The following is a 20,636-nucleotide window of genomic DNA, read 5'->3' as shown; positions in this document are numbered from 1 at the left end:
GAGAGAAAAGATCTGATCCTTGACAGGGAGGAGGACGCCTCAGGTATGGAATTAGTGCTCGATCCAATGGACCTGAAAAGACCCCGAATTGGTCGCGAACTGCCCCGTGCTGGATATATGATTACCTGGGAAAGAGAATCATGGTCTGAATTCTACAGTGAGCACATGCCACTGTGGTTTAGATATGACCGTTTTGACAATAGATTACAGCCAGATAGTTGGTGGGTTCCAGTGGAATGCGATGTTTCAAATGCGTATGGGGGGCAAAATGGGCATTATATCCCTTGAAATATGCATGATTCTTGCTAGATAGATTCTACTAAGCATTTATAGATTGAGCCATAAATCCGAACAGCTTACCCCTCTTCCCCCTCTTCCCCAAAATTATCGTTTGTGATGCTGTCCCATGCCAGTGTGATTGGTAGCCGGCCGATCGCACCGTACTTTATCAATTCATCAACTTATATCTTTTCTGTTAACATAGTGCAATCTATTAGTGGTGTAATAGCCAGGTAGACGTCTCCTTTGACAGAGGCAAGAGAATTATGATTACCTGTTTAAACTTAGAAATTATGTTGATACAAGAGAAATGCCGCGATATTCTCGCCATCATCAGTCAGATACAACTATAGAGCAGTAGCAGGAGCAGCTAACTACTAATTGCATATAGAGCTGATCAACTAGATAGCTCCGTAATATATGCATATTCGAGAACATTGGCCGACCCGAAATCTTACTCATTCATGCTAGATCATTGATCATACATGAAGGATTCTTTTTGCTACAATCATTGCTACAGTAAGGAGCTATATGTCAAAGCATTATCAAATGCAAAGACGACGGCTACCAGTCTTGGATTCAATTACAGAGATTGTGGTATATGTTCCAATCCCAATCCAAGGCTCAGTTCAGACTATCAAGGAAGAGAAGTCACCTTGTTACAGAGGTATAGAAAAGATCTTAGACTATTATGATCTCATTAAGACACTTTGCAGAGCGAAAAATTTTCAGCTGAACTTTCCCCCCTAAGATCTGCCGAACACAACAAGTATTCGACTACTTTTATCTGGCTTTTGCTACTTCCTTAACAAAGCTCTATATCAGAAACAGATGGTCAATCTGTATCTATACTGTATATAAAACCTCAGCTTTATCAGCTAGACTGGGAGTCTTGACCTAACTGTAGGTAATACGTTAATATTGGAAATATATTTGCTCATTTATGCGCCTTTTTTCTTGATTTTTCCATGAATCGAAAAAAGGTAAGAAACCAGGTCCCTGATATGGAATATGACTCATTATCAGTAATTTTTGTATACCTATACTATGGGCAAAGTGAAGAGAATGATTGTCGCATTCCAATTCGACCCAAACTAAATCCCCCGCCACTATACAGTATAGAGGCTAATATAGAAATAGAAATTTATAAAAAATTACCCATTTAAAGCCAATATGTTAACAACTTCCATGTGATCACATAATCATGTCAAGCTTGGTTTCAAAGAGCATCATGATCAGTCCCTGCCGGGACGTGATAGACTTTCAATCTTCCATCTATCATGTACTGTATCATTTCATGGTGACCATTATTTGGGTGCTATATCACTTAGGGTAGAAAGTATTAGGATTATGAACGAAGTTGATCTCTACGAAGTTTTCACTGTACTAGGCCTCCTGTGAGTGACTGTATGGGGACATAGCGTAGAAAAAGTTCACAACGATCATCCACCAGCTAAGTAAAACATGTCAGTTGTTCATTCAGCACAGAAACAATGAATGTGTTATCTAGCTAGATGATGTCTTAGATCGATATCCGCTAGCATGACCTGTAGAGGCAGGTTAAGTGTAATGCAATATATACAAAAAGGGTCAAAAGTCTGTTCCGACCCTACTTCCCTATCACTACAATCACTACATTCACAATATCAACCACCACAGATAATTTTTTTCTTCCTTCTATAACCGCGTAGATAGCATCCTAGCCACTATATGCTAGTAGTAAACGTGGGGAAAACTATGACTTAACACCTTCTCAACGGTAACTTATTGTATACCCTATAAAAAGGGTAATATTTCGCGTGCCTAGCTAGCACGTGAATTTAGGTGCTCGCCAAGGACTATATATAGCATATTCAAATGCTACTAAAGCGAAGACTAATTTGGAATCAGCGTCTCGCTGATGTAGGCCTAGAAAGCTAAGTACTCACGATTACTAAAATTTCTTTTTATAAGCGCGTAGATATCCGTTCTAGATAATCAGTTATCAATTTACTTGACTAATCATCCTTCTAGGTTAAAAATCCGTCCAGTTATTGCTGAATATCAACTTTGTAAATAGCTATTGAAGAAGAAGATCTCTATTTAGAAGAAATTAGTGAAGATTTGGCTTGCTTTTACACGAAAACACCGCGATATCAGTATTTAAAACTAGATCTTTCCGGATGAGTATTCTATTTAGCAAACTACTAATCTGAGTCCGAAACAGTATTCACGACTCCTTTCCAAAACATATTGGGCAAGATATAGTAACTATATAGTTTATAAGAAAGATATTTCTTTCTTGAATAGTTAAGAGTGTAATCCAGCTGAATAGAAAATTCGAATTAGTATGTTAGAGAACAACATCCATAATACTATTCGGGTCAACTTCGGATGTGAATCATATATATAAGGTGATGAACATGTATAAATCATGAATGCTCCGGGTAGAGGATGCAAATATGACGCGATAAAGATATTTTATTATCGTCATCATTCCTTACATTTCATGATAATTCTATCAATTATTATAGTATAGAAGGAGAATTCTCCTTTTTTATTAATCTTGATATGGTCATTGTAATGTTTGCTAGATGTATGACGAATATGATCTAGCTTTGTGATATATACGCCTTATCTGTGATATTTGATAAGTGTGTGCGTTATATATATAATTCACATCCGAAGTTGATCCGAATAACATCAAGTATTATACATTTGGTTGTTCCATAATAGTCGCATCTTGATCGAGTAACGGACTATAAAGCTGTTATATCGAATTCGCAGGCTACCCGCTACGTAGTAAATTTTATAATACAGATAGATCTCTCGGCTAGTTCCGGCAATTCAATACTGACTCCGATTCTGAAGCCGAAGCAGATCCCGAAACCAAGCAACCAGGATAAACTAGTAGATAGACAGCGCAGTGAAGATGCTAGGTGTAAGGAACGGGATCTCCAATGTTTACCGAGAAGCTGAGGAGGATATAATTATACAAGTCATGAACTATGTCAACGAAGCAAGAAATATTTCCTGCTGGCTTGGTGGGAGATGGGAAATGATACCGCATGCTGCATGTAACCGAGGTGCCGGTTGAAATGAGGGGGTTGAAGGCAAAAGCTACTTGCAAGCGTTAAATTATGGGTCATTGGGATATTTTTGGACTGATTTTGTGTAGCAAAATGCCGTTTTTCCTTTTGTGTTACGCATTCTATCTGCTTGGGCTGGCGTTGGGATAGCTCTTGCTTCCGCCGGAGGAAGCACCTACATGGCCATTACGCCAAGTTAGGATGCATTAGGTTACTAGAGTTTGATTGGTTGATTGATTGATTGTGGAGTGTAACAGAGATATACGTATATTCGATATTGAGGTGCTGAAAGTGGGCATTGGAACAGACTTTTGGATAGGTAGTGTATTAGTGTGCTTAAACATCGCCTTTTCTTCGTGTCATCATCACATCGTACATCCCTGAGAAATTTCATTCCTTTGTCAATTTGAAGAACCACACGTAGGTCTCAGAGATACAAGTTGTCACCGCCATTTGACCTCTTTGACAAAGCACCGACCAGGAGCAGCAGAAGAAACAAAGAAAATCAGAAGTTGAGTCAATGGAAAGGTGGCTCCTAGCCGTTTTACGTGAAATTTCACAAAGGCTTCGATCTTAAATAGGTACCCTCAGGCTTTCTATTTGAATAGTAGCCTTCCAAAACCCTACAAGGCTATGCCAAAGGACAAAGTCTTTACTTTTACTTGTCTGACCCTAGTCGCCTATTGAATATACTTCTCAATCATAAAAACCCACTAGACTATTCAAGTCGCAGAGGTGCAGCTTATCACCACTATTTGATCCTCCTCTTAAAAAGACAATGGCCAGAATTGGAAGAAACAAAGAAGATCAGAAGCTGAGTCAATTGGAAGGTTGCTACTAGCTGCGCCCCGCCAGGTTTTGCAAACGTTGGGGTTTAAAGGTACCCTCTGCCTTTATATTTGAATAGTAGCTTCCCGAGACCCTGCATGGCTGTGTATAAAGATGAAGTCTTTATTTTTGATTGTTTGACCCCAGTGGCTCAATGAATATGTCTAGAGTAATAGTTTCACCAAAGAACCCCTTAGGAATATCCTTTAAAGAAATTGGGCATGATCAAACCGAACACATTTGAACCCAGCTTTCCAGTTGCGAGGCAATAGCTTTAAAAGCCGACTAAAGTCCTTACAATATGTGAGGCACACCAGAGGATCAACTTGACTACAACTCTACGACAAGATGGACGCCGTATCATTGGGTCTCGGTGTTGTATCTATACTTTACCCAATAGCCAAGGCTGGGTTGGATCTTCAAGATCTTGATGTTCATCAAGAGATTTGTGCTCTGCATGCATTCCGAACCCTTGTCCAAAGCATGAGTTGTAAGATGGAAGACACCTTACATCACGAACAAGCTACAATTCTGCACCCAGATAGCAAAGCGGCCTGGAAGTCTCTGGAATTAGAAGCTCAAATATGGAGTGATGATTGCGAAAGATATGTCTTCGGGATCTCTCATATGCTAAGGTCCATATGCAGCAAAAGCAGCTTCATGATCTCCGGGCATCGCAACAAGTTTTCCAAGCGGATTCGGTTATACCAAAGAAAGAACAGCAAAGAAGATCTGATAAAAGGATTTGATCTTATAAAAGGCAGACATGACCAGATTCAGGAATCCATGAAGAGGTAAGTGTCATAAACAAACCTTTCAAGTTTTGAAAGTTAATTTATGACATGATAGTCTTCTCGAAATCAACCGGACCCGAATGGAGTTGTTTTCTGCTCCACAGCAGAATACTGTGTCTGTCAACATGCTTTTCTGGGAAAATAGCCGCATCAAAAAGTTGAAAGAGATTAAAGAAAAGCTTGGAAGCTCCATGGAGTGTCCAGGGGGTAAATGCTTCATTACTGGGAAACCCGGTTCTGGAAAAACCCAGATCTGCTCTAAGTTTGCAGAAGCTTATCAAGACCAGTAAGTCCAGCATTTCATTTCCTCTCATTCAATCTCATATGACCCTTTCGCTGATTTTTTGTTTTGAACCACAGCTATTGGAGGGTATTTTGGATTGATGCTAGATCATCGGTTCGAATTGAACAAACATATTCTGATGTTGGCAAACTCCTTGGTCTGTCAGAAAAAGGAGATAGGACATCAATCGCCAAGAATGTCAAATCGGAGCTTTCAAGCAACCAAAACTCCTGGCTTTTAGTGTTTGATCATGCTGACGAACTGCCGCTAGACGAGCTCGAAGGTTGGATCCCACGTGGTAAGAATGGACATATCCTCATTACCACTTGCACTCAACCACAAGAGGGCTCTGGCAAACAAAAAATCTTCAATTTAGAAGATTTAGAAGAAGAGGAAGCAATCACTTTTTTATTGAAGTCTGCTAGGTTCTCGGAACCTTACGGGCGTTCAACCACTCAACAGGCAAAGGATGTTATAAAAAAGATCGGTCTGCTTCCCATTGACATTGCAAATGCTGGGTTAATTATCCGAAAGGAAGGTATATCTCTGCCATATTACCTGGAGATTTATGCCAGAACATCGAAGAAGATCAAGCCTGCGCCTGATAATCTTGGACATGATCCTAGCGGATACAGTTCAAGTGTTATTATGTTCGAAATGTCAATCCGCATAATGAAGAAACATTCGGCATTATGCTACCGGGATATGAGGAAAGTACTCAAAATTTTTGCTTGGGCTCCTCGTCAATATCTAACTTTAGACGAGTTGACAGAAGCTCTTCATTATCTTGAATCTGAAGCGTTTTGCTGCCAACAAAATGCTTTGAAATGGAATGAAGGCTACTGTAATCTGAAAATCACAGTACAGAATTTAGTGGAACCTGTTACTGATTTTGATGATGAGTATAGTACGTTTCGAGTTTGTTTCGCTCTTTCAATGCTTCTAAAGATGTCTTTTGTGGTTTGCTGGTCAAAAGATGTCTATTCGATATACCAGCCTGTTTATGACTGGATCAGAGATCAATGGAGCGATAAAGAGGAGATCGAGCGACTATGGGAGTGTAAAGAGAAAAAAGGAGTTTGATTTATTAGAGATAGAAAGGAAAGATTTGATACCCTATAGAGACTAAGCGAGAATCTTATATTTATCTCACTTCTTTTGCTACATTGCGCTATGTGGATGTTTCAAAATAGAAGATCTACAATTACTGCAATCGGAGTAATCTAGATAGATAAACCTAAGAAATACCTCTCTACTAGTACTCTTAGGTATTTTCTTTCATAGCCCCTTTTTCTATTTACATTCCTATAGTCGCTCAATCTCCTCTTTATCGCTCCATTGATCTCTGATCCAGTCATAAACAGGCTGGTATATCGAATAGACATCTTTTGACCAGCAAACCACAAAAGACATCTTTAGAAGCATTGAAAGAGCGAAACAAACTCGAAACGTACTATACTCATCATCAAATTCAGTAATAGGTTCCACTAAATTCTGCACTATGATTTTCAGATTATAGCCTTCATATCCCGCTAGCATAGTGCTGAATGTTTCTTCATTATGCGGATTGACATTTCGAACATAATAACACTTGAACTGTATCCGCTAGGGTCATGTCCAAGATTATCAGGCGCAGGTTTGGTCTTCTTCGATGTTCTGGCATAAATCTCCAGGTAATATGACAGAGATAGGCCTTCCCTTCGGATAATTGGCCTAGCTGATGTTTAAAGTCATGTGATATGGTGGAGAAAGTGGGCCTCTTCTAGCGAGGAAAGTCCGTTCCAGTCAGCTGACCTATAGCGTGGTTTGCATTGGAGTTTGCAGTTGGCACTGACTGACTCAGCTTTCTAGCTTCTTCTATCTGGACCCCATATACAGTTATCTACTCTTCTTTTCTCCTCAACGGTTGTCAATCCATATATTCACCTAAGTGCATATAACAAAATGCCTCGCCAACAACGCCGTGCCGCCCCTACCCCTGCGCGCAGCGCTCCTACCCGCCCGACTCCGGCCCCTGCCCGGCCTGCGCCAGCTCCCCAGCAACAGCAGCATCACTCAACCGCTGCCTCTCCACAACAGCAGGCTCCTCCCATGCAACAGGCCCCTCCAGTGCAACAAAGCCAGGGCCCTGGCCTTTTTGGCCAGATGGCCTCCACCGCTGCGTAAGTTTTACACTGAGTTTGCTCTGAGTTCCTTTCTCATTACCGTGGGGGGAAAAACGGGATCGGCTCTCTGTTTCCCCGACTACGCGAGAGACGCAGCCGCTAACATCTCCTTTTGCGCTTCAGCGGTGTCGCTGTTGGCTCCTCGATCGGCCATGCCATCGGCGGTCTCTTCAGCGGCGGTGGGTCTAGCACCCCCGCCGAGGCTGCCCCTGCCTCTCCGGCCCCGAGCCAGGCCATGGACAACAACCTGTGGCAAAGCAGCGCTTCCAGCGAGGCCTACGAGAACCCAGCCTGCGCCAACGATGTCCGTAACTTCCGCCAGTGCATGGACGATAACCAGGGCAACATGAGCATCTGCGGCTGGTACTTGGACCAGCTCAAGGCCTGCCAGGCTGCTGCTAAGCCCTACTAAGCATTTCCTAGGCTGGGAAATTTCGGCAGAAGCTAGTGGCTGTGCTTAGTTAAATCTGCTCTTTGGAATTAATTCCAAAATTTGTTAACATTAATGGGGTAGAAACCCTTTTGCATCGCGACTTTGATATCGCGCTCTTGTACTCTATACCATCTCTCCTCGTTACTGAAATCAATATTATCCGTGACTTTAGATTCCTTGAGCTGATGGCGCTCACGCCCTCTCCGGAAGCAAGGATATAGAAAAAATGAAGAATGTGTCCCTCGATCTACCTGGGTCTTGATGTTTTCTCAGATAGTTATATCTCTATCGGTCGAAGAAAAGGGATGTAATGTGCTTATATGAAATCGTCAATTTACTAGTCTTATGATATACATGAGGATTCAACGTAGAAACGGTTTATTTTAAATCCGCCAAAACACCATATCAAAACATAAGCATGCCCGCTTAATCTGGGAGTCATGATTTCCAGGCAGGTTCAAGAGGGTCCATCGCCCGAATCTCAATCATCTTTGCTATCCTGGTTCCTTGGCTCGAAGTTTAACTATCGAAGCAGTCAATGAATAAGAACACCTCAAGGTTTTACTAAAAATGAAGACCACCTACCTGGTTGCCGTTATACAGCTGGTTTTCGTCCTGCCCAATTTGCTGGTCCCGAAGTGTTCGGATCCTGGGCCCCGTCGAATGTGGTCGTCGGGTATTTTCGCTAGGCGTAGGACTAGATGAAGCAGGGGCCGGCTCTGTTGCTGATGCGTTGGAGCTTAACCCAATGAAAGAGCCCATAATTCCCGTGGCCGAGCTTGCGACAGATGACACTACGTTATATACAGCGGAGATACCGCGTGCTGGTAAGCTGGCTGCGGCGGAAGCATATGCCTCGGTGTACGACCTGACAGGGACCATGACTAAATTTGCGGTTGAGCCAAGGCCCAGATCTTGAAGAGTTTGCGACTCTTCGGAGAGGGAGAGTGTTCGGTTTGGAAGAGGTGTCAGGATGTGCTTGAGATTGTAGGGTCGGTGGTCGTCCGTCATCTGCTCATCGAGCCAAGGACGCACATTGCGGCTGATTGTCTGATTGGGCAAGAAACTAGAGCGCACAGAGCGTCCATCGAATAAGCGCACCTGAAGTCTGTAATGGCTTGGGGGTCCTCTTGGAATTGGTGATTGTGGTTTGGGTTCTTCAACAGTGGGTGCAGGATCCTTGCTAGCAATGGGATTTGGAGCCTTTGGAGGGACGTGGACCGTCTTTTCCTTTGCCCCTGGCAAAGGGCTAGGTTTCTTCTGGTTCTCCTTTGATGGCTGGGACTTTGAAGATGCAGGCTTCGGTGTCTTTTTGTGGACAACTCGATCCTCCAAAGACGTATGATTACTCTGTATTGGGGGCGTAGAACTTGAAAGGACACTGGTACTCGGCGATGGTTGGCTTGACGTCGGAGGACTTGCTGGAATGGCTGTATTAGGGGCAACTGGTGTCACGGTATTGTTAATGGAAGCGGTGCTGTTCTGTGATTGCCGTGTAGAGGCGGAAACGGAAGGCCCTTGTCCATTTATAGCTGCAACAAGACGGGCTTTGAAATCCTCTTTCGAAATGCCTGGCAAAAGGTATTCCTGGAGTGTGCCATTCCTACCAGAGTACCGATTAGCTCGTGGTACGAGGGATACCGCACGCGTAAACTCCACGTACTCGTGCCTCGACTTACTGGATCACAATAGTGGCCGGAAATTCGGCAATCGGACAGAAAGAGCTCAAGAACGCAACTTCCTGTGTCCCGGCAGTAAGGCGCAAAAGCACCGCTTTCGCATCGAGGGCCTGCGCAAGCTGCATGGACCATGAGCATCGCCAGCCTGACGATCGTGGATACCGTGAGAATATCAAAATACCTCATCATCCAAAAAGTACTCTTCCTCCCATGTTGAGCTGAGTGTGGCATCATCTGCACATGAGGCACGATCAGAAGAGCTGGGGTCGTGGGATGCGGGGAGATACTGACCTCGGACAAAGCAAACCACAGCCTTGGTCTCCCTTACGGCAAGGGCAATACCGTCCTGAAGAGTTCCCTGGAAAAACATGGTAATCATCGCATTCCACCGACGGGGTTCAGCGGTTCTATCGTTGGAGTAGTGAGCAAATGGTACCAGGTAGGCCAGATATACTGCGGAGAGCAGCTCGGGGAAGCCGGAGCGTGACCGCCTAAGGATTCGGAGCCCGTTCTAAAATCCCGCCAGCCGGCTTCGCCTGCTCTTGTTATTATGCCAATTTCTTTGACATCTTGCGCAACCAGTCCGTCTCATTAGAATACTGCTCGCCATGCGGCCGATATTCTCGGTCCTCCAGCAGGCTGCTCCGGTGGCTTGGACGCTGCCTGCTCGAGTTGTCCGCAATAGCGGTCCAGCTTGGAAGTTGGATTCAATCTGCGCACGATGCCGTCTACAACAGAAGCGCCAATTCACCAAGACACGCCAGCTGACTGAAAGTTTGTTGAACGTGGACCATCCGGCTAAGCTTGTACGAGTGAATCAGAAGCATGGCCCTGGCCTTATCATTCTGGGTATGTCCTCTTTAATTGAGGCATCATGTGTGAGGAAGCTACCCACATCTCGACAACTGTGCTGATTCAAGATGCCCCATATAGCTTTAATCCCAATTATTTCCTTTGCGCTGGGATCGTGGCAGATTCAGCGCCTAGACAGGAAGACCAAGCTCATTGCGAAATTTGAGGACCGTCTCGTCCGACCTCCGCTTCCGCTGCCGCCTCGAGTCGACCCCGATGCAATCTCCGAATTTGACTACCGCCGCGTCTACACCACCGGTCACTACCGCCACGACAAGGAGATGTTGGTTGGACCCCGCATGAATGAGGGCGAAGACGGATTCCTTGTTGTTACACCCCTTGAGCGTGGAGATGGCCAGAGCACCGTCCTCGTGAACCGGGGTTGGATTTCTCGGAAGATGATGGACAAGAAGGACCGGCCAAATGGGCTGCCGGAGGGAGAGGTGACCGTGGAAGGCTTGCTACGTGAGCCGTGGAAGAAGAACATGTTTACGCCGGAGAATAAGCCTGAAGAGGGCAAGTTCTATTTTCCTGATATCGAGCAGATGGCCGAGCTAGGTGGAAGCCAGCCTGTGTGGATCGAAGAGACCATGGGTGAGTGACCTGATTCCATCAATATGGTGGATGGCCGGCAGGTATTAATTTCTTTCCAGTGCCCGACCTTCTCGAGTCGTATGATCGCACAGCCAAGGGCATTCCCATTGGCCGTGCACCCGAAGTCAACTTGAGAAACAATCACGCCCAGTACATTTTCACATGGTAAGTCCCGAACAATAGATCCTCAGGACTGGCCCAGTCACTCACAACCTTCGCAGGTACGGCCTGTCTCTGGCCACGTCCATTATGTTGTGGATGGTCGTGCGGAAGAAGCCGAACGAGGCCATGCGCCGCGTGCGCCAGAACCGAAATTGGTAGCAACGGCCTTCTTTGCCGTCTTACCTATGCATATTCCTCATTTGGCGTTTCGGGGTTTTCTTTGCTGTAATATGGTAGTGAGTTGAGGTATTCACGGAGGCATGGCCAGTCTCAAGTCCTGCTGAAGCTCCTTCGGCAAATGCTTTTGTGCCAGGGAGAACACCGTTGTGGAGCTATTAATATGACGTTGTCTGACAAAGTCAGCGCTTTCTTCGTTATGCGGCTCCACTTATATCAAAACTCACCTTCTCAACAGCGTTGTAACGTCACTTTCATCAATTGTTTTTCGCCCTGCATGCTTTGAATAGGCCGCCAAGTCCTGACTGACTTGCTCAAAGTACCATGAGGATGCCTGTTCGATTGCCGCCAGGGTCGCTTTGTTGATTTTCGTTTTTGAGCCTGCTCTGGTGCGCGCAAAACGAGTGGCTAGCTTCTTGACTACACCTACGGGCAAGTTGGGAATGGGGATGCCGTGTCGCGAAAGCTTCTTTTGCTTGCCCTGCACAGGAGCATCTCCGTCTCGCAAGCCACCTCCAACAATACCCGGACTCTCGCTTGGAGAGCCTGCTGGTGGGAAATTGAGTCCAAACCCGAAAGCCCCAGTATTCTGATCGTCATCCGATGAAGTCATGGTATCAAGCGGTTGAATATCGCCTGCTGACAATTCAAAGCCTTCATTTTCGCCGATAGGCTCCTCAATGGGCTCACCCAGGGCTGTTGCATCCGGAGAGGGAAAATTAAAGTCGATGTTGAACGGGCCCAGGTCCTCTGTCTCTCCACTATTTGTGAAATATCAGTCTTATGTGTACTATAAACAAGCATCATATCTTCTCAGTAGACACTTACCCTCGATCGAAAGCACCGCCGCTAATCATCGTATCATCAGCAGCATTTTCATCACCCATAAATCCTGTAACATCACCGTCATCTTCATTCTCGAATTGGGCGACCCTGAAATCCTCGCTGATCCGTCCAATATTGCGGCCGATAATTGACAATCGGTCATGATCTCGATGACTTATTTCCCGGGGATATTCCACCGATATGGATGTGATATCTTCGTCATCGAAGGGTAGAGACATTCGCGGCGGGGACACATTTGGACTAGCCTCGTCGCTACCTCCTTCCTCTTCCTGAAGAGGGAGCGAGAGTCGTGGTCGCTCAATTGGGGACTCATTATCTAGCTCGTCGATTTCATGCCGCGGTTCTTTCTCGGGCTGGGGCACTTCCTGCGGGGAGGACTGAATCGGCTGGGAAACAGGGGCAAGTGCTGGTTCAATCCCCCGGGAAATGTCAGCGATGGGAGCAATCAAAAACGCGTTCTCGCTACCTAGTCACTCGTACCTTTACCGAGGTTTCGCAAGACGTCGAACACGGTCTCTCGCTGGACGCGGCCGCTACGTCGCCGGTCTCGGGCTGGAGTAATTGCGGCTCGTTGCTGGCGTGCGCGAAGTCCATACGGTGTTGACGGCGCAATTGATGCCCTCGCCCGGGGAGTGAATCGAGAAGCTGACCGTTGCGCGGACGGAGTCGCAGTTGTGACCAGGCGGCTAGGTGTGAGTGGGTAGCGCGTGTGACTAGGAAGTCGTTGGAGCTATAGGAAGAGCGGTTAAAGAAGAATACTGAAGGTGGAGTAGGAATTGTGTCACTCACCCCCGTTAATGTTGTCTCGCCAGATGGAGTATTAATTCCAGAACCCGAATTGCGTAGTGAGCGACGGCTACGCGGGTTCGGAGTCGACATCTCCAAGGTTTGGAAAGCCGATTATGGCTAGAACATAGAAGTGTTGATTTTGAATATGATGTAATATCGAGTCGCAGCCACAATTACCGAGCGGACAGTTCAATGGGAGTAAAAGAGTAAAAACAACGCAGAGCAGTTGAGGGTTTGGGAAGCGCGTCTTGCAACAACACTGCGGGCCCGCGTGTGATTGGCCTGGCTTCTTATCGATAACGCTGGCTTATTCATCCGCCGCGATTGGACTTTTTTTTGCGGGTCTCGAGCTTGACATTACGAAAGGCGCCAATTGAGCTAAAGGTTTTTTCGCACAAGCATTTAATCATCATGACCGAGGGAGCATCTCCTAAAGGCTTGTCGGCCAAGCTAGACAAGAAACGCAAGCGCCAGGCTGAGGAGTCCGCACAGCAAAACAAGCCTCAGGCCGCACCCGCCACAGCGCCGGCAGCTTCAGCGGATGGCCCGAATAAGAAAAAGCGCAAGAAGGGAAAGAAGAACAAGCAGCAACCGGAGCAAGATGTGAAGTCGCAGGATCGCAAAAGTGGTGTTGACGAGTCCATTGGGAAGATGGATGGTCGATTGCTGGCCGATTACTTTGCGCAACGGGCACAGAAGCTGGACAAGGAGCTTTCGGCGGTGGAGCTTAGTGACCTTTCAATTCCGGGTATGTTGGTACTTGAGTCGATCTGTTGTTTTCAGTGTATTTTGACTGGGGGAGAAACTGACTAGTTGTAGATTCGGCATTCCTCGATACTTCCTCGTTCACCGAGCCTCGATCGTTGGACAAACTTCCCGATTTCCTCAAGGCGTTTAGCCCGAAGGGTGCAGACTTGTCGAAGGCGTCAGAAACGAAAGGTAGCCCCCATACGCTGGTGGTGTCCTCGGCTGGGCTTCGAGCGGCGGATGTGGTGAGGTAAGTGGGCGATAATCGCCTGGTCAATCGGAGATCTTCAAGTCGGTATGGTCGCTGATGATTGTATTCATTCTAGAGCACTTCGAACTTTCCAGAACAAAGAATCGATCGTAGGGAAGCTGTTTGCGAAGCACATCAAGCTTGAGGAAGCGAAGCAATTCCTTGAACGGGCACGGTATGATTCTGTGTCGATATCCCCACCAAAGGCTGGCGCTAATCGCTTATATAGGACGGGAATGGGTGCGGGAACGCCAGCCAGAATATCTGACTTGATCGAGTCCGGTAAGGAAGGAATTGTCAGCCGCATACCGGATATCTGATCTTTAACTAATCTCTCGCTTGAATCTTTTATAGGAACTCTCAAGGTGGATGAGCTGGAGCGCATTGTTATTGATGGATCCCACATTGACCAGAAACAGCGGGGTATTTTTGATATGAAAGAGACACACTTCCCGCTGTTGCAGTTGTTGGCTCGGCCGGAGCTGCGTGAGCGGTATGGAACTAAGAAGAACCGGGTGCAGATTCTAGTGTTCTAAAGGCTTCATGACAAGGCGTTATGATATTTCATTCTCAATCTCAATATCTACAGCAATTTCTTCTTTTATTTCGGGGCCATTCTCGCTGTAGTATGGGAGCTGTAGTAAGTAGTATTTTTAAGAGTTGGCACCTTTACTGGCGGAAACTTCAAGCACGAACGGAGTTATAGATCCACTACGTGCCCCCGACAGTGGGTTGCCCGATCAAGTGAGAAGGCGATCGGCGATCTGGGCTCACCGCTTCCGCACGAGCCGGCAAAAACCCAATTTTCTCGCCGTCTCCGCCCAATTTTTTCGGAGCTGGACGTTCGCATTGCTCTCACCATTTTGTTTTGTGTTTTCTTTGCTTCCTACCATTTGGCACCATATTTCTTACTCTGCAAGGAAAAGTGCTGAGTGCATTGAACGAAATCGTCTGACTCACCAGTCTTCAAAAAAGTCTCAATTCTCAAAATGAGCGACAAGAAGCGCAAGCTCGCAGAGGAGACACCGGCCGAGGACGTTGCTCCTGAGGGAAAGAAGATAAAGAAGGAGAAGAAGGAGAAGAAGGAGAAGAAGGAGAGAAGAAGGAGAAGAAGGAGAAGAAGGAGAAGAAGGAGAAGAAGGAGAAGAAGAAGGAAAAGAAGGCCGAGCAGGAGATCGTCGACGTTGCCCCCGCAGAGACGGCCGCCACGAAGGAGGTCGAGGAGAAGGAGGCCAAGGAGCAAAATTCCGAGACCGAACAGCAAGAGAAGCGAGAAAAGAAGAAGGCCGAGAAGAAGGAGAAGGCCGAGAGGAAGAACAAGCGCAAGCACGCCGAAACTGAGGTCAGCGAGTCGGAACGTGCCGCGAAGAAGGCTGCGAAACTTGAGAAGAACGACGGGAAGAAGAATAAGACCGCCGTAGCAGAGCCCGTGGCCCAAACCCAGGATGAGCCGGCCGCTGAACCGGCCGCTGAGCCTGCCGAGAAGAACTCCCGTTTCATCTGCTTCGTCGGTACGTCGACCGCCAGGCTTGTGGGTTGAGTTCTAGCAAACTAATGATTGACGCTTCTCCCAGGAAACCTGCCTTACTCGGCCACTCACGAGTCTCTCACAAAACACTTCGAGAAGAACCCGCCCGCGGCGGTGCGCGTCGCCACCAAGAAAGACGCCCCAACCAAATGCCGCGGCTTCGCCTTCATCGAATTCGACAACTTCGACCGCATGAAGACCTGTCTCAAGCTGTACCATCACTCTATGTTCGACGATGGCAAGTACCCGCCACGCCGGATCAATGTGGAGCTGACGTGAGTTTTGGCCCCTTGGCATGCGTGCCTTTTGTCTCCCTTCCCCAGGTTCCCCAATTTCGGCCTTGTGGTTCAGTATACATTACTTGGACGCTGACAATGTTCCCAGTGCTGGTGGCGGCGGCGCCAACTCCGAGCACCGCAGAGCCAAGATCCAAGCTAAGAACGAGAAACTCAACGAGGAGCGCTCGCGCAACGCCAAGTCTATCCAGAAGGATCAGAAGAAGCATGACAAGAAGAAGGCCCAGGGATTCAGCGGTGCCAACGCCATCGCCGTCGATGCTGCTGACGACAAGTGGGCGGGTGTGCACCCGAGCCGTCGGCCACGGATGCAGTAGGGAATATAGTTACGTTTGCTGCACGGGAAAACGCCTAATTCTTGACGGTGTGGATGGCCCAGCTGCTGGGTTGATTTTTTTTCCGCGGGAGCGTTCTTGTTTTTGATTTACTTGACATTGTCTATCGGAGGGACAAGAAAGAAGAATTCCCCAAAAAGTCTGGCATATATGCGGGCGTGTTTTGTCTATAGTTTCTGATGATTTGATGGAAGATACCACTTATACAGTCTTCTGTGCATGATGCAATGCAGAGGGAATGCACGGTGATTCATGCTTCCCGCTTTGATCGACAAGATATAGTTCCCAAGACGCTCTTTCAATTTATACGAGGTACATTGTACCCACCAAAACTCTTCCCTTGATGTGAAAATACCTAGCACTTTTTGCTCTGGGTAACACACACAGGGAAAGTAAAGGAAATATCACTTAGCGTAGTATGACTCGTTCACGAGGCCACACACATGGCATCAATTGCAAGGGGCAAGAAGAAAGCATGGATTTGCAGGAAAACACTTGACCCTATATCAGTTCTATAGATCCAGAACAACACAGGCACAATCACGCAGCGCAAAAATACACACAGAGAGAAAGAGAGGATATCGCAAAAGAGAGGGACGACAAGTAGTTTTCTCTGCCTCCCCGGAACAACGAAAGAAGGGGGGAAACACGCAAAGAAAGAAACGAGTCAATGGAATTCATCAAGCAAGGCCCAAAGAAAAGCCTCTGGCTACCCGGACGCCGTATTAACTATATATTATTCATTATAGCATACGAGAAAAGAGGGAGACGGCCATGCACAACACCTCTACAAGATCAGACATTTGTTCTTTTTCCCGGATTTGGCGAGGGGGCGCGGATTCAGAACGGCGCTGGGAGGAGAAGGAGGAGTTAGTTGATAGATTTGATCAATGGGAGATCAATCAGTTCTGGTGAGAATGGGGGGTTTTTGTGCTACAGGGAAGGGGAGACGGTACCGGATAGCTTCGTCAAACACGCTCTTCAGGTTGCGCTGGGTCAGAGCTGAGCATTCGAGGTACTTATGGGCGCGGATCTCCTTGGCAACGGCCAAGGCCTGCTCGTACGAGACGGGCTCCATCTTTCGAGCGCGAAGGCCTTCGGTGGTGGCGAGGTCGTCTCTCAGGTCGAGCTTGGTGCCGACCAAAATGATGGGGACACTGGGGGCGTGGTGTTCAATCTCAGGGAACCACTAGCAGAGGTGGAGAGTTAGTAAGACATGCCACGGAGAGCAGAAGAACGCATGCAGATGAGCGCTGGGAGGCCGAACGGGTCGTACCTTGGCTTTGACGTTATCGAAGGAAGGAGGGCTAACGATCGAGAAGCAGATCAGGAAGACATCGGTTTGGGGGTAGGATAGTGGGCGGAGACGGTCGTAATCTTCTTGTCCGGCGGTATCCCAGAGTCCGAGGCTGATCGGCCGGCCATCGACCATTACACTGGCCGTATAGTTGTCAAAGCTGTCGGCTGTCGCATTAGTTTCGCTGCCAATTGAGTCCTCTGTCTGCTCCGAGGGTGGGAACGGGGAGCCCCGGGGGCGGGGGAGCAGAGGGGACGTTGGGTAGGGGGAGAAACGAACACGGTCGGGATATACTCTCCCGGGAAAGCATTGGTTGTGTAGGAGATGAGGAGACATGTCTAAAGAGCCAGTCGGTGATTGTCAGTCGGACCTTCATTCAGCACATAGGGAGGGGGTGAGTGAGTTCGGTCAAGATCCCGGGAGCAGCTGGCGAGCTGGGGAGCTGGGGAGAAGCTGAGGGGGGGAGATGTCCCGGCGAGCTAAGGTTTGGAAATGGGAGGGTTGGGTACTGACTTTTCCCACGGCACCGTCGCCTGTCACCACGCACTGGAAGGAGTGTTAGCAAGCGCATTTGGCGATCCCCACGAGTCATGATTCGCCGACCTTGAGCGATTGAGTAGCCGGTCCCGTCGCCATGGTTGTGTGAAGGTATATATACCCGGAGATCAAAAGGGGAGATAAGGGGGGTCGGTCCGAATGGCAATCGATAACGGGGTCCAAGTCTTAAAATACGCGAAATCGCCAAGGGAGAGCCGGAGAGGACTTTGGTCAGATCGCAACGGCCTGCAGTCAACACGGGTGAGCTTCGAGCTTCAGGGGAAGGCGGGCGGCGGGCGGGATTGCAGAAGGGGAACTGGAGTTTGCGGGAGCTCAAGAAAACGAGGAGGGGAAAAAGCCCTGGTGGAGACGAGACGGCCGATCTGACCAGGCAAAAAAAAGGAGGGGCGAGGGAGCTCACCTGGCAGTTGAAGCAGAAAAAGAACAGAGCAGCAGTGGAAAGTGGGAAGACGAGGGGAAAATGGAAAGATGGAAAGATGGAAAGATGGAAAGATGGAAAGATGGAAAGATGACAAGATGACAAGATGACCAGACAAAGAGACTAGAAAGATGGCATGGAGGTTGGGACAAAGCGATCAGTCCACGACTGGACGGACTCACGCTAATAGACCAAAAAGACCGTCGAATAAACGCCACTCCAGTTCAGCAGCAGATCGTTTCGAGTGGATAACAGGGCTCCACTCGCGATGTTTGGATCCTGCTCCTTTCGAGATCGGGGAATCATTGGATGCCTCCGAGTTGGCACGACTCCAGACCTCCGAACCCGTGTCGCCGCGACTCTCTATCTTGAGCATCCACCCCGAGTTGTGGTCGACTACCCCCCGCCCTCCCAACCTCCTCGCGACATCTCCCCCCAATGATACCGACTCACTTTCAGTAGCGCCAAAGTGGCAGATGCCAAAGAGGTGAAGGTCCACCAACAGCCAACCCAACTCGTCAAACCGCGCGACTAACGAAACCCAACCTCAAACGTCAAGTGGTCCCACTTGTTGGCCATTGGTTTAGGATGACCTGCACCCGGGCCTCCTCCACCCCCAGCTGCGCCTGCACCGCAGGTCCGTTGGGTCACGTCTACACGTTACAGAACCTGGTTCGCGATCCGTGCACCGATATACACCTATAGACCAGGGGGGGCGGGAGGGACGGAGATATGGAGATATGAAGATATGGAGACACGGAGGCACGCCGGCCCATAGGGGAGGACGAATGCGCCAAGACGAAGCGAGATCCATTGTCGAACAGTTGGCCCTATTTATATACTATACTATATACTTCTCCCAATCTCCTTCTCTCCTTCTCTCCTTCTCTCGTCCACTACAGACGCGACACTCCCGGCGCGCCGCCCAGGAAGCCGCCCGCCCGCATCTCCGCCGGCTTGACCAGCAGCGTGGGCAGTTGGGCCGCAAAGGCTCGGAAATATGGCGCCTTGATGTGGGCTTGCACGGCCGCGGCATTCTTATATCTGGACTCCAGTCAGCATAGAACCACCATCACTCTTCTTTCTTTCATCGACTAGCGGCAGATAAATCAGCGCCCCAGCGAGGGGAAGTCTACAGTGCCGATTCCGTCGATGCCGAGGTACAATCGCCCCCCGCCCGCAGCCCAGACTAGAGAAGGAAGCACAAGGGAAAAGAGGGGCAGGGAGTCGAGGAGACGAACCGTTCGACAATGACAATCTCGTGCTTGTCCTGGACCTGGATTGCGTAGTACAGCAGCGTGTCCGGCTCGTTCTCCTGCACTTTCTGGACCACCTCCGCGACGAGAGCAGCCACCTGTGGGCATGACCATATCAGTGCCAGACGATCTTCTGTACCAGGCCTCGGGGATTAACCTACCTCTTTGAATTTCTCCGGCTTCGGAAACAGCACTGCAGCTACGTTGACTTCGGCCATGGCGTATGGTTCTATTGTAAATTTCAAGAGTGGAGAGGTCGTGGGCAGAGTCAGGATAGATGTATAACACTGCGATGGGAACAATTAGTATGAGGGAGCCTTCACAGTAAAATCATGGACGAACCCAGCGTGGAGTATAGAGGGGTCAATCTCGAAGAATGTCAGAGACTGGCGATCACTATTTGAGGTAGACAAGAAAAGAAAGTCGCAAATTAACCAGGGAGGGCAATCAGCACCTTTTTAAAGGATCATGGCGAACTGGGAGGCTGTTGGGTTCCTCGGCAACCTCGGGCCAGGGCAGTGGGTCGCTCATGAGATGATCAGATCGGCTGCTCCGCTCCTTCATCTTCATTATCTGATCCGCTACGGGGGTGGACGGAGTATACTGGGTATACGGAGTAAATCGACGGTGCTCCCTTTCTCCAGTCCTTTTCTGTCCATCACACGACTTTCAACTAGACCGTCCCCGGCGAATCTAGGGTTTGACGCGCTCCAAGCTTAAATTCCTCCAAGTACGAATTACACTTCCATTCATGGTTGCGCATCATATCACTAAATCATCCTTCCCAGACACTTGAGGCCCATGATCAGAGATGCCCAGGATGGACCTGACAGGGCCCTTAACATAAAAAATATCATCGGATCTAGATGATGCATTGTCATGAAGGAACAGCAAATGTCAAAGCGCGCCATTGTTGATCCAAGTAGTAAGGACGGACTCCAGTTGATTGCGCCCGACGGACCCTCTATGTAAAAAGAGATTCAGGTCCAATCCAGAAACCAG

The 20,636-nt window shown here is 48.1% G+C and overlaps 9 protein-coding genes across 9 annotated transcripts; 5 read left to right on the top strand and 4 right to left on the bottom strand.

Annotated features, from left to right (window-relative positions):
* Positions 1–4,523: 4,523 nt before the first annotated feature.
* On the top strand, positions 4,524–5,259 carry N7462_001604 (uncharacterized protein; the record flags this gene model as incomplete). The annotated part of the gene is made up of 2 exons (XM_057073330.1): positions 4,524–4,969; positions 5,025–5,259. The coding sequence occupies 2 exons, from the start codon at positions 4,524–4,526 to the stop codon at positions 5,257–5,259; spliced, it is 681 nt and encodes a 226-aa protein (XP_056936971.1).
* Positions 5,260–7,196: 1,937 nt separating this feature from the next.
* N7462_001603 (coiled-coil-helix-coiled-coil-helix domain-containing protein) lies at positions 7,197–7,829 on the top strand (the record flags this gene model as incomplete). The annotated part of the gene is made up of 2 exons (XM_057073329.1): positions 7,197–7,414; positions 7,541–7,829. The coding sequence occupies 2 exons, from the start codon at positions 7,197–7,199 to the stop codon at positions 7,827–7,829; spliced, it is 507 nt and encodes a 168-aa protein (XP_056936970.1).
* Positions 7,830–8,331: 502 nt separating this feature from the next.
* On the bottom strand, positions 8,332–9,908 carry N7462_001602 (UBX domain protein; the record flags this gene model as incomplete). The annotated part of the gene is made up of 4 exons (XM_057073328.1): positions 8,332–8,373; positions 8,436–9,453; positions 9,530–9,648; positions 9,711–9,908. 4 exons carry the CDS (start codon positions 9,906–9,908, stop codon positions 8,332–8,334), a joined length of 1,377 nt encoding a protein of 458 aa, XP_056936969.1.
* A 229-nt stretch (positions 9,909–10,137) lies between these two features.
* On the top strand, positions 10,138–11,296 carry N7462_001601 (cytochrome oxidase assembly protein SHY1; the record flags this gene model as incomplete). The annotated part of the gene is made up of 4 exons (XM_057073327.1): positions 10,138–10,378; positions 10,463–10,975; positions 11,035–11,140; positions 11,197–11,296. The coding sequence occupies 4 exons, from the start codon at positions 10,138–10,140 to the stop codon at positions 11,294–11,296; spliced, it is 960 nt and encodes a 319-aa protein (XP_056936968.1).
* Positions 11,297–11,387: 91 nt separating this feature from the next.
* Positions 11,388–13,039, bottom strand: N7462_001600 (uncharacterized protein; the record flags this gene model as incomplete). Its single annotated transcript, XM_057073326.1, has 5 exons — positions 11,388–11,487; positions 11,542–12,075; positions 12,143–12,566; positions 12,641–12,890; positions 12,950–13,039. 5 exons carry the CDS (start codon positions 13,037–13,039, stop codon positions 11,388–11,390), a joined length of 1,398 nt encoding a protein of 465 aa, XP_056936967.1.
* A 276-nt stretch (positions 13,040–13,315) lies between these two features.
* N7462_001599 (uncharacterized protein) lies at positions 13,316–14,482 on the top strand (the record flags this gene model as incomplete). Its single annotated transcript, XM_057073325.1, has 5 exons — positions 13,316–13,697; positions 13,769–13,946; positions 14,023–14,121; positions 14,176–14,228; positions 14,301–14,482. Coding segments are annotated over 5 exons (894 nt in total), but the record flags the coding sequence as incomplete, so codon positions are not given.
* A 453-nt stretch (positions 14,483–14,935) lies between these two features.
* On the top strand, positions 14,936–16,087 carry N7462_001598 (RNA-binding protein; the record flags this gene model as incomplete). The annotated part of the gene is made up of 4 exons (XM_057073324.1): positions 14,936–14,983; positions 15,049–15,457; positions 15,521–15,749; positions 15,859–16,087. 4 exons carry the CDS (start codon positions 14,936–14,938, stop codon positions 16,085–16,087), a joined length of 915 nt encoding a protein of 304 aa, XP_056936965.1.
* Positions 16,088–17,003: 916 nt separating this feature from the next.
* On the bottom strand, positions 17,004–18,038 carry racA (putative Rho GTPase Rac; the record flags this gene model as incomplete). Its single annotated transcript, XM_057073323.1, has 5 exons — positions 17,004–17,294; positions 17,382–17,562; positions 17,682–17,740; positions 17,916–17,948; positions 18,006–18,038. 5 exons carry the CDS (start codon positions 18,036–18,038, stop codon positions 17,004–17,006), a joined length of 597 nt encoding a protein of 198 aa, XP_056936964.1.
* Positions 18,039–19,274: 1,236 nt separating this feature from the next.
* On the bottom strand, positions 19,275–19,852 carry N7462_001596 (putative quinol monooxygenase; the record flags this gene model as incomplete). Its single annotated transcript, XM_057073322.1, has 3 exons — positions 19,275–19,422; positions 19,620–19,732; positions 19,796–19,852. The coding sequence occupies 3 exons, from the start codon at positions 19,850–19,852 to the stop codon at positions 19,275–19,277; spliced, it is 318 nt and encodes a 105-aa protein (XP_056936963.1).
* Between the last annotated feature and the right edge of the window lie 784 nt (positions 19,853–20,636).

The sequence above is a fragment of the Penicillium macrosclerotiorum genome (assembly GCF_028827735.1).
Source record: "Penicillium macrosclerotiorum strain IBT 26536 chromosome Unknown utg000002l_segment0_segment0, whole genome shotgun sequence".
NCBI lineage: Eukaryota > Fungi > Ascomycota > Eurotiomycetes > Eurotiales > Aspergillaceae > Penicillium > Penicillium macrosclerotiorum.
Note: the sequence above shows the minus strand (reverse complement) of the source record. Positions and strands in the feature narration are given on the sequence as shown.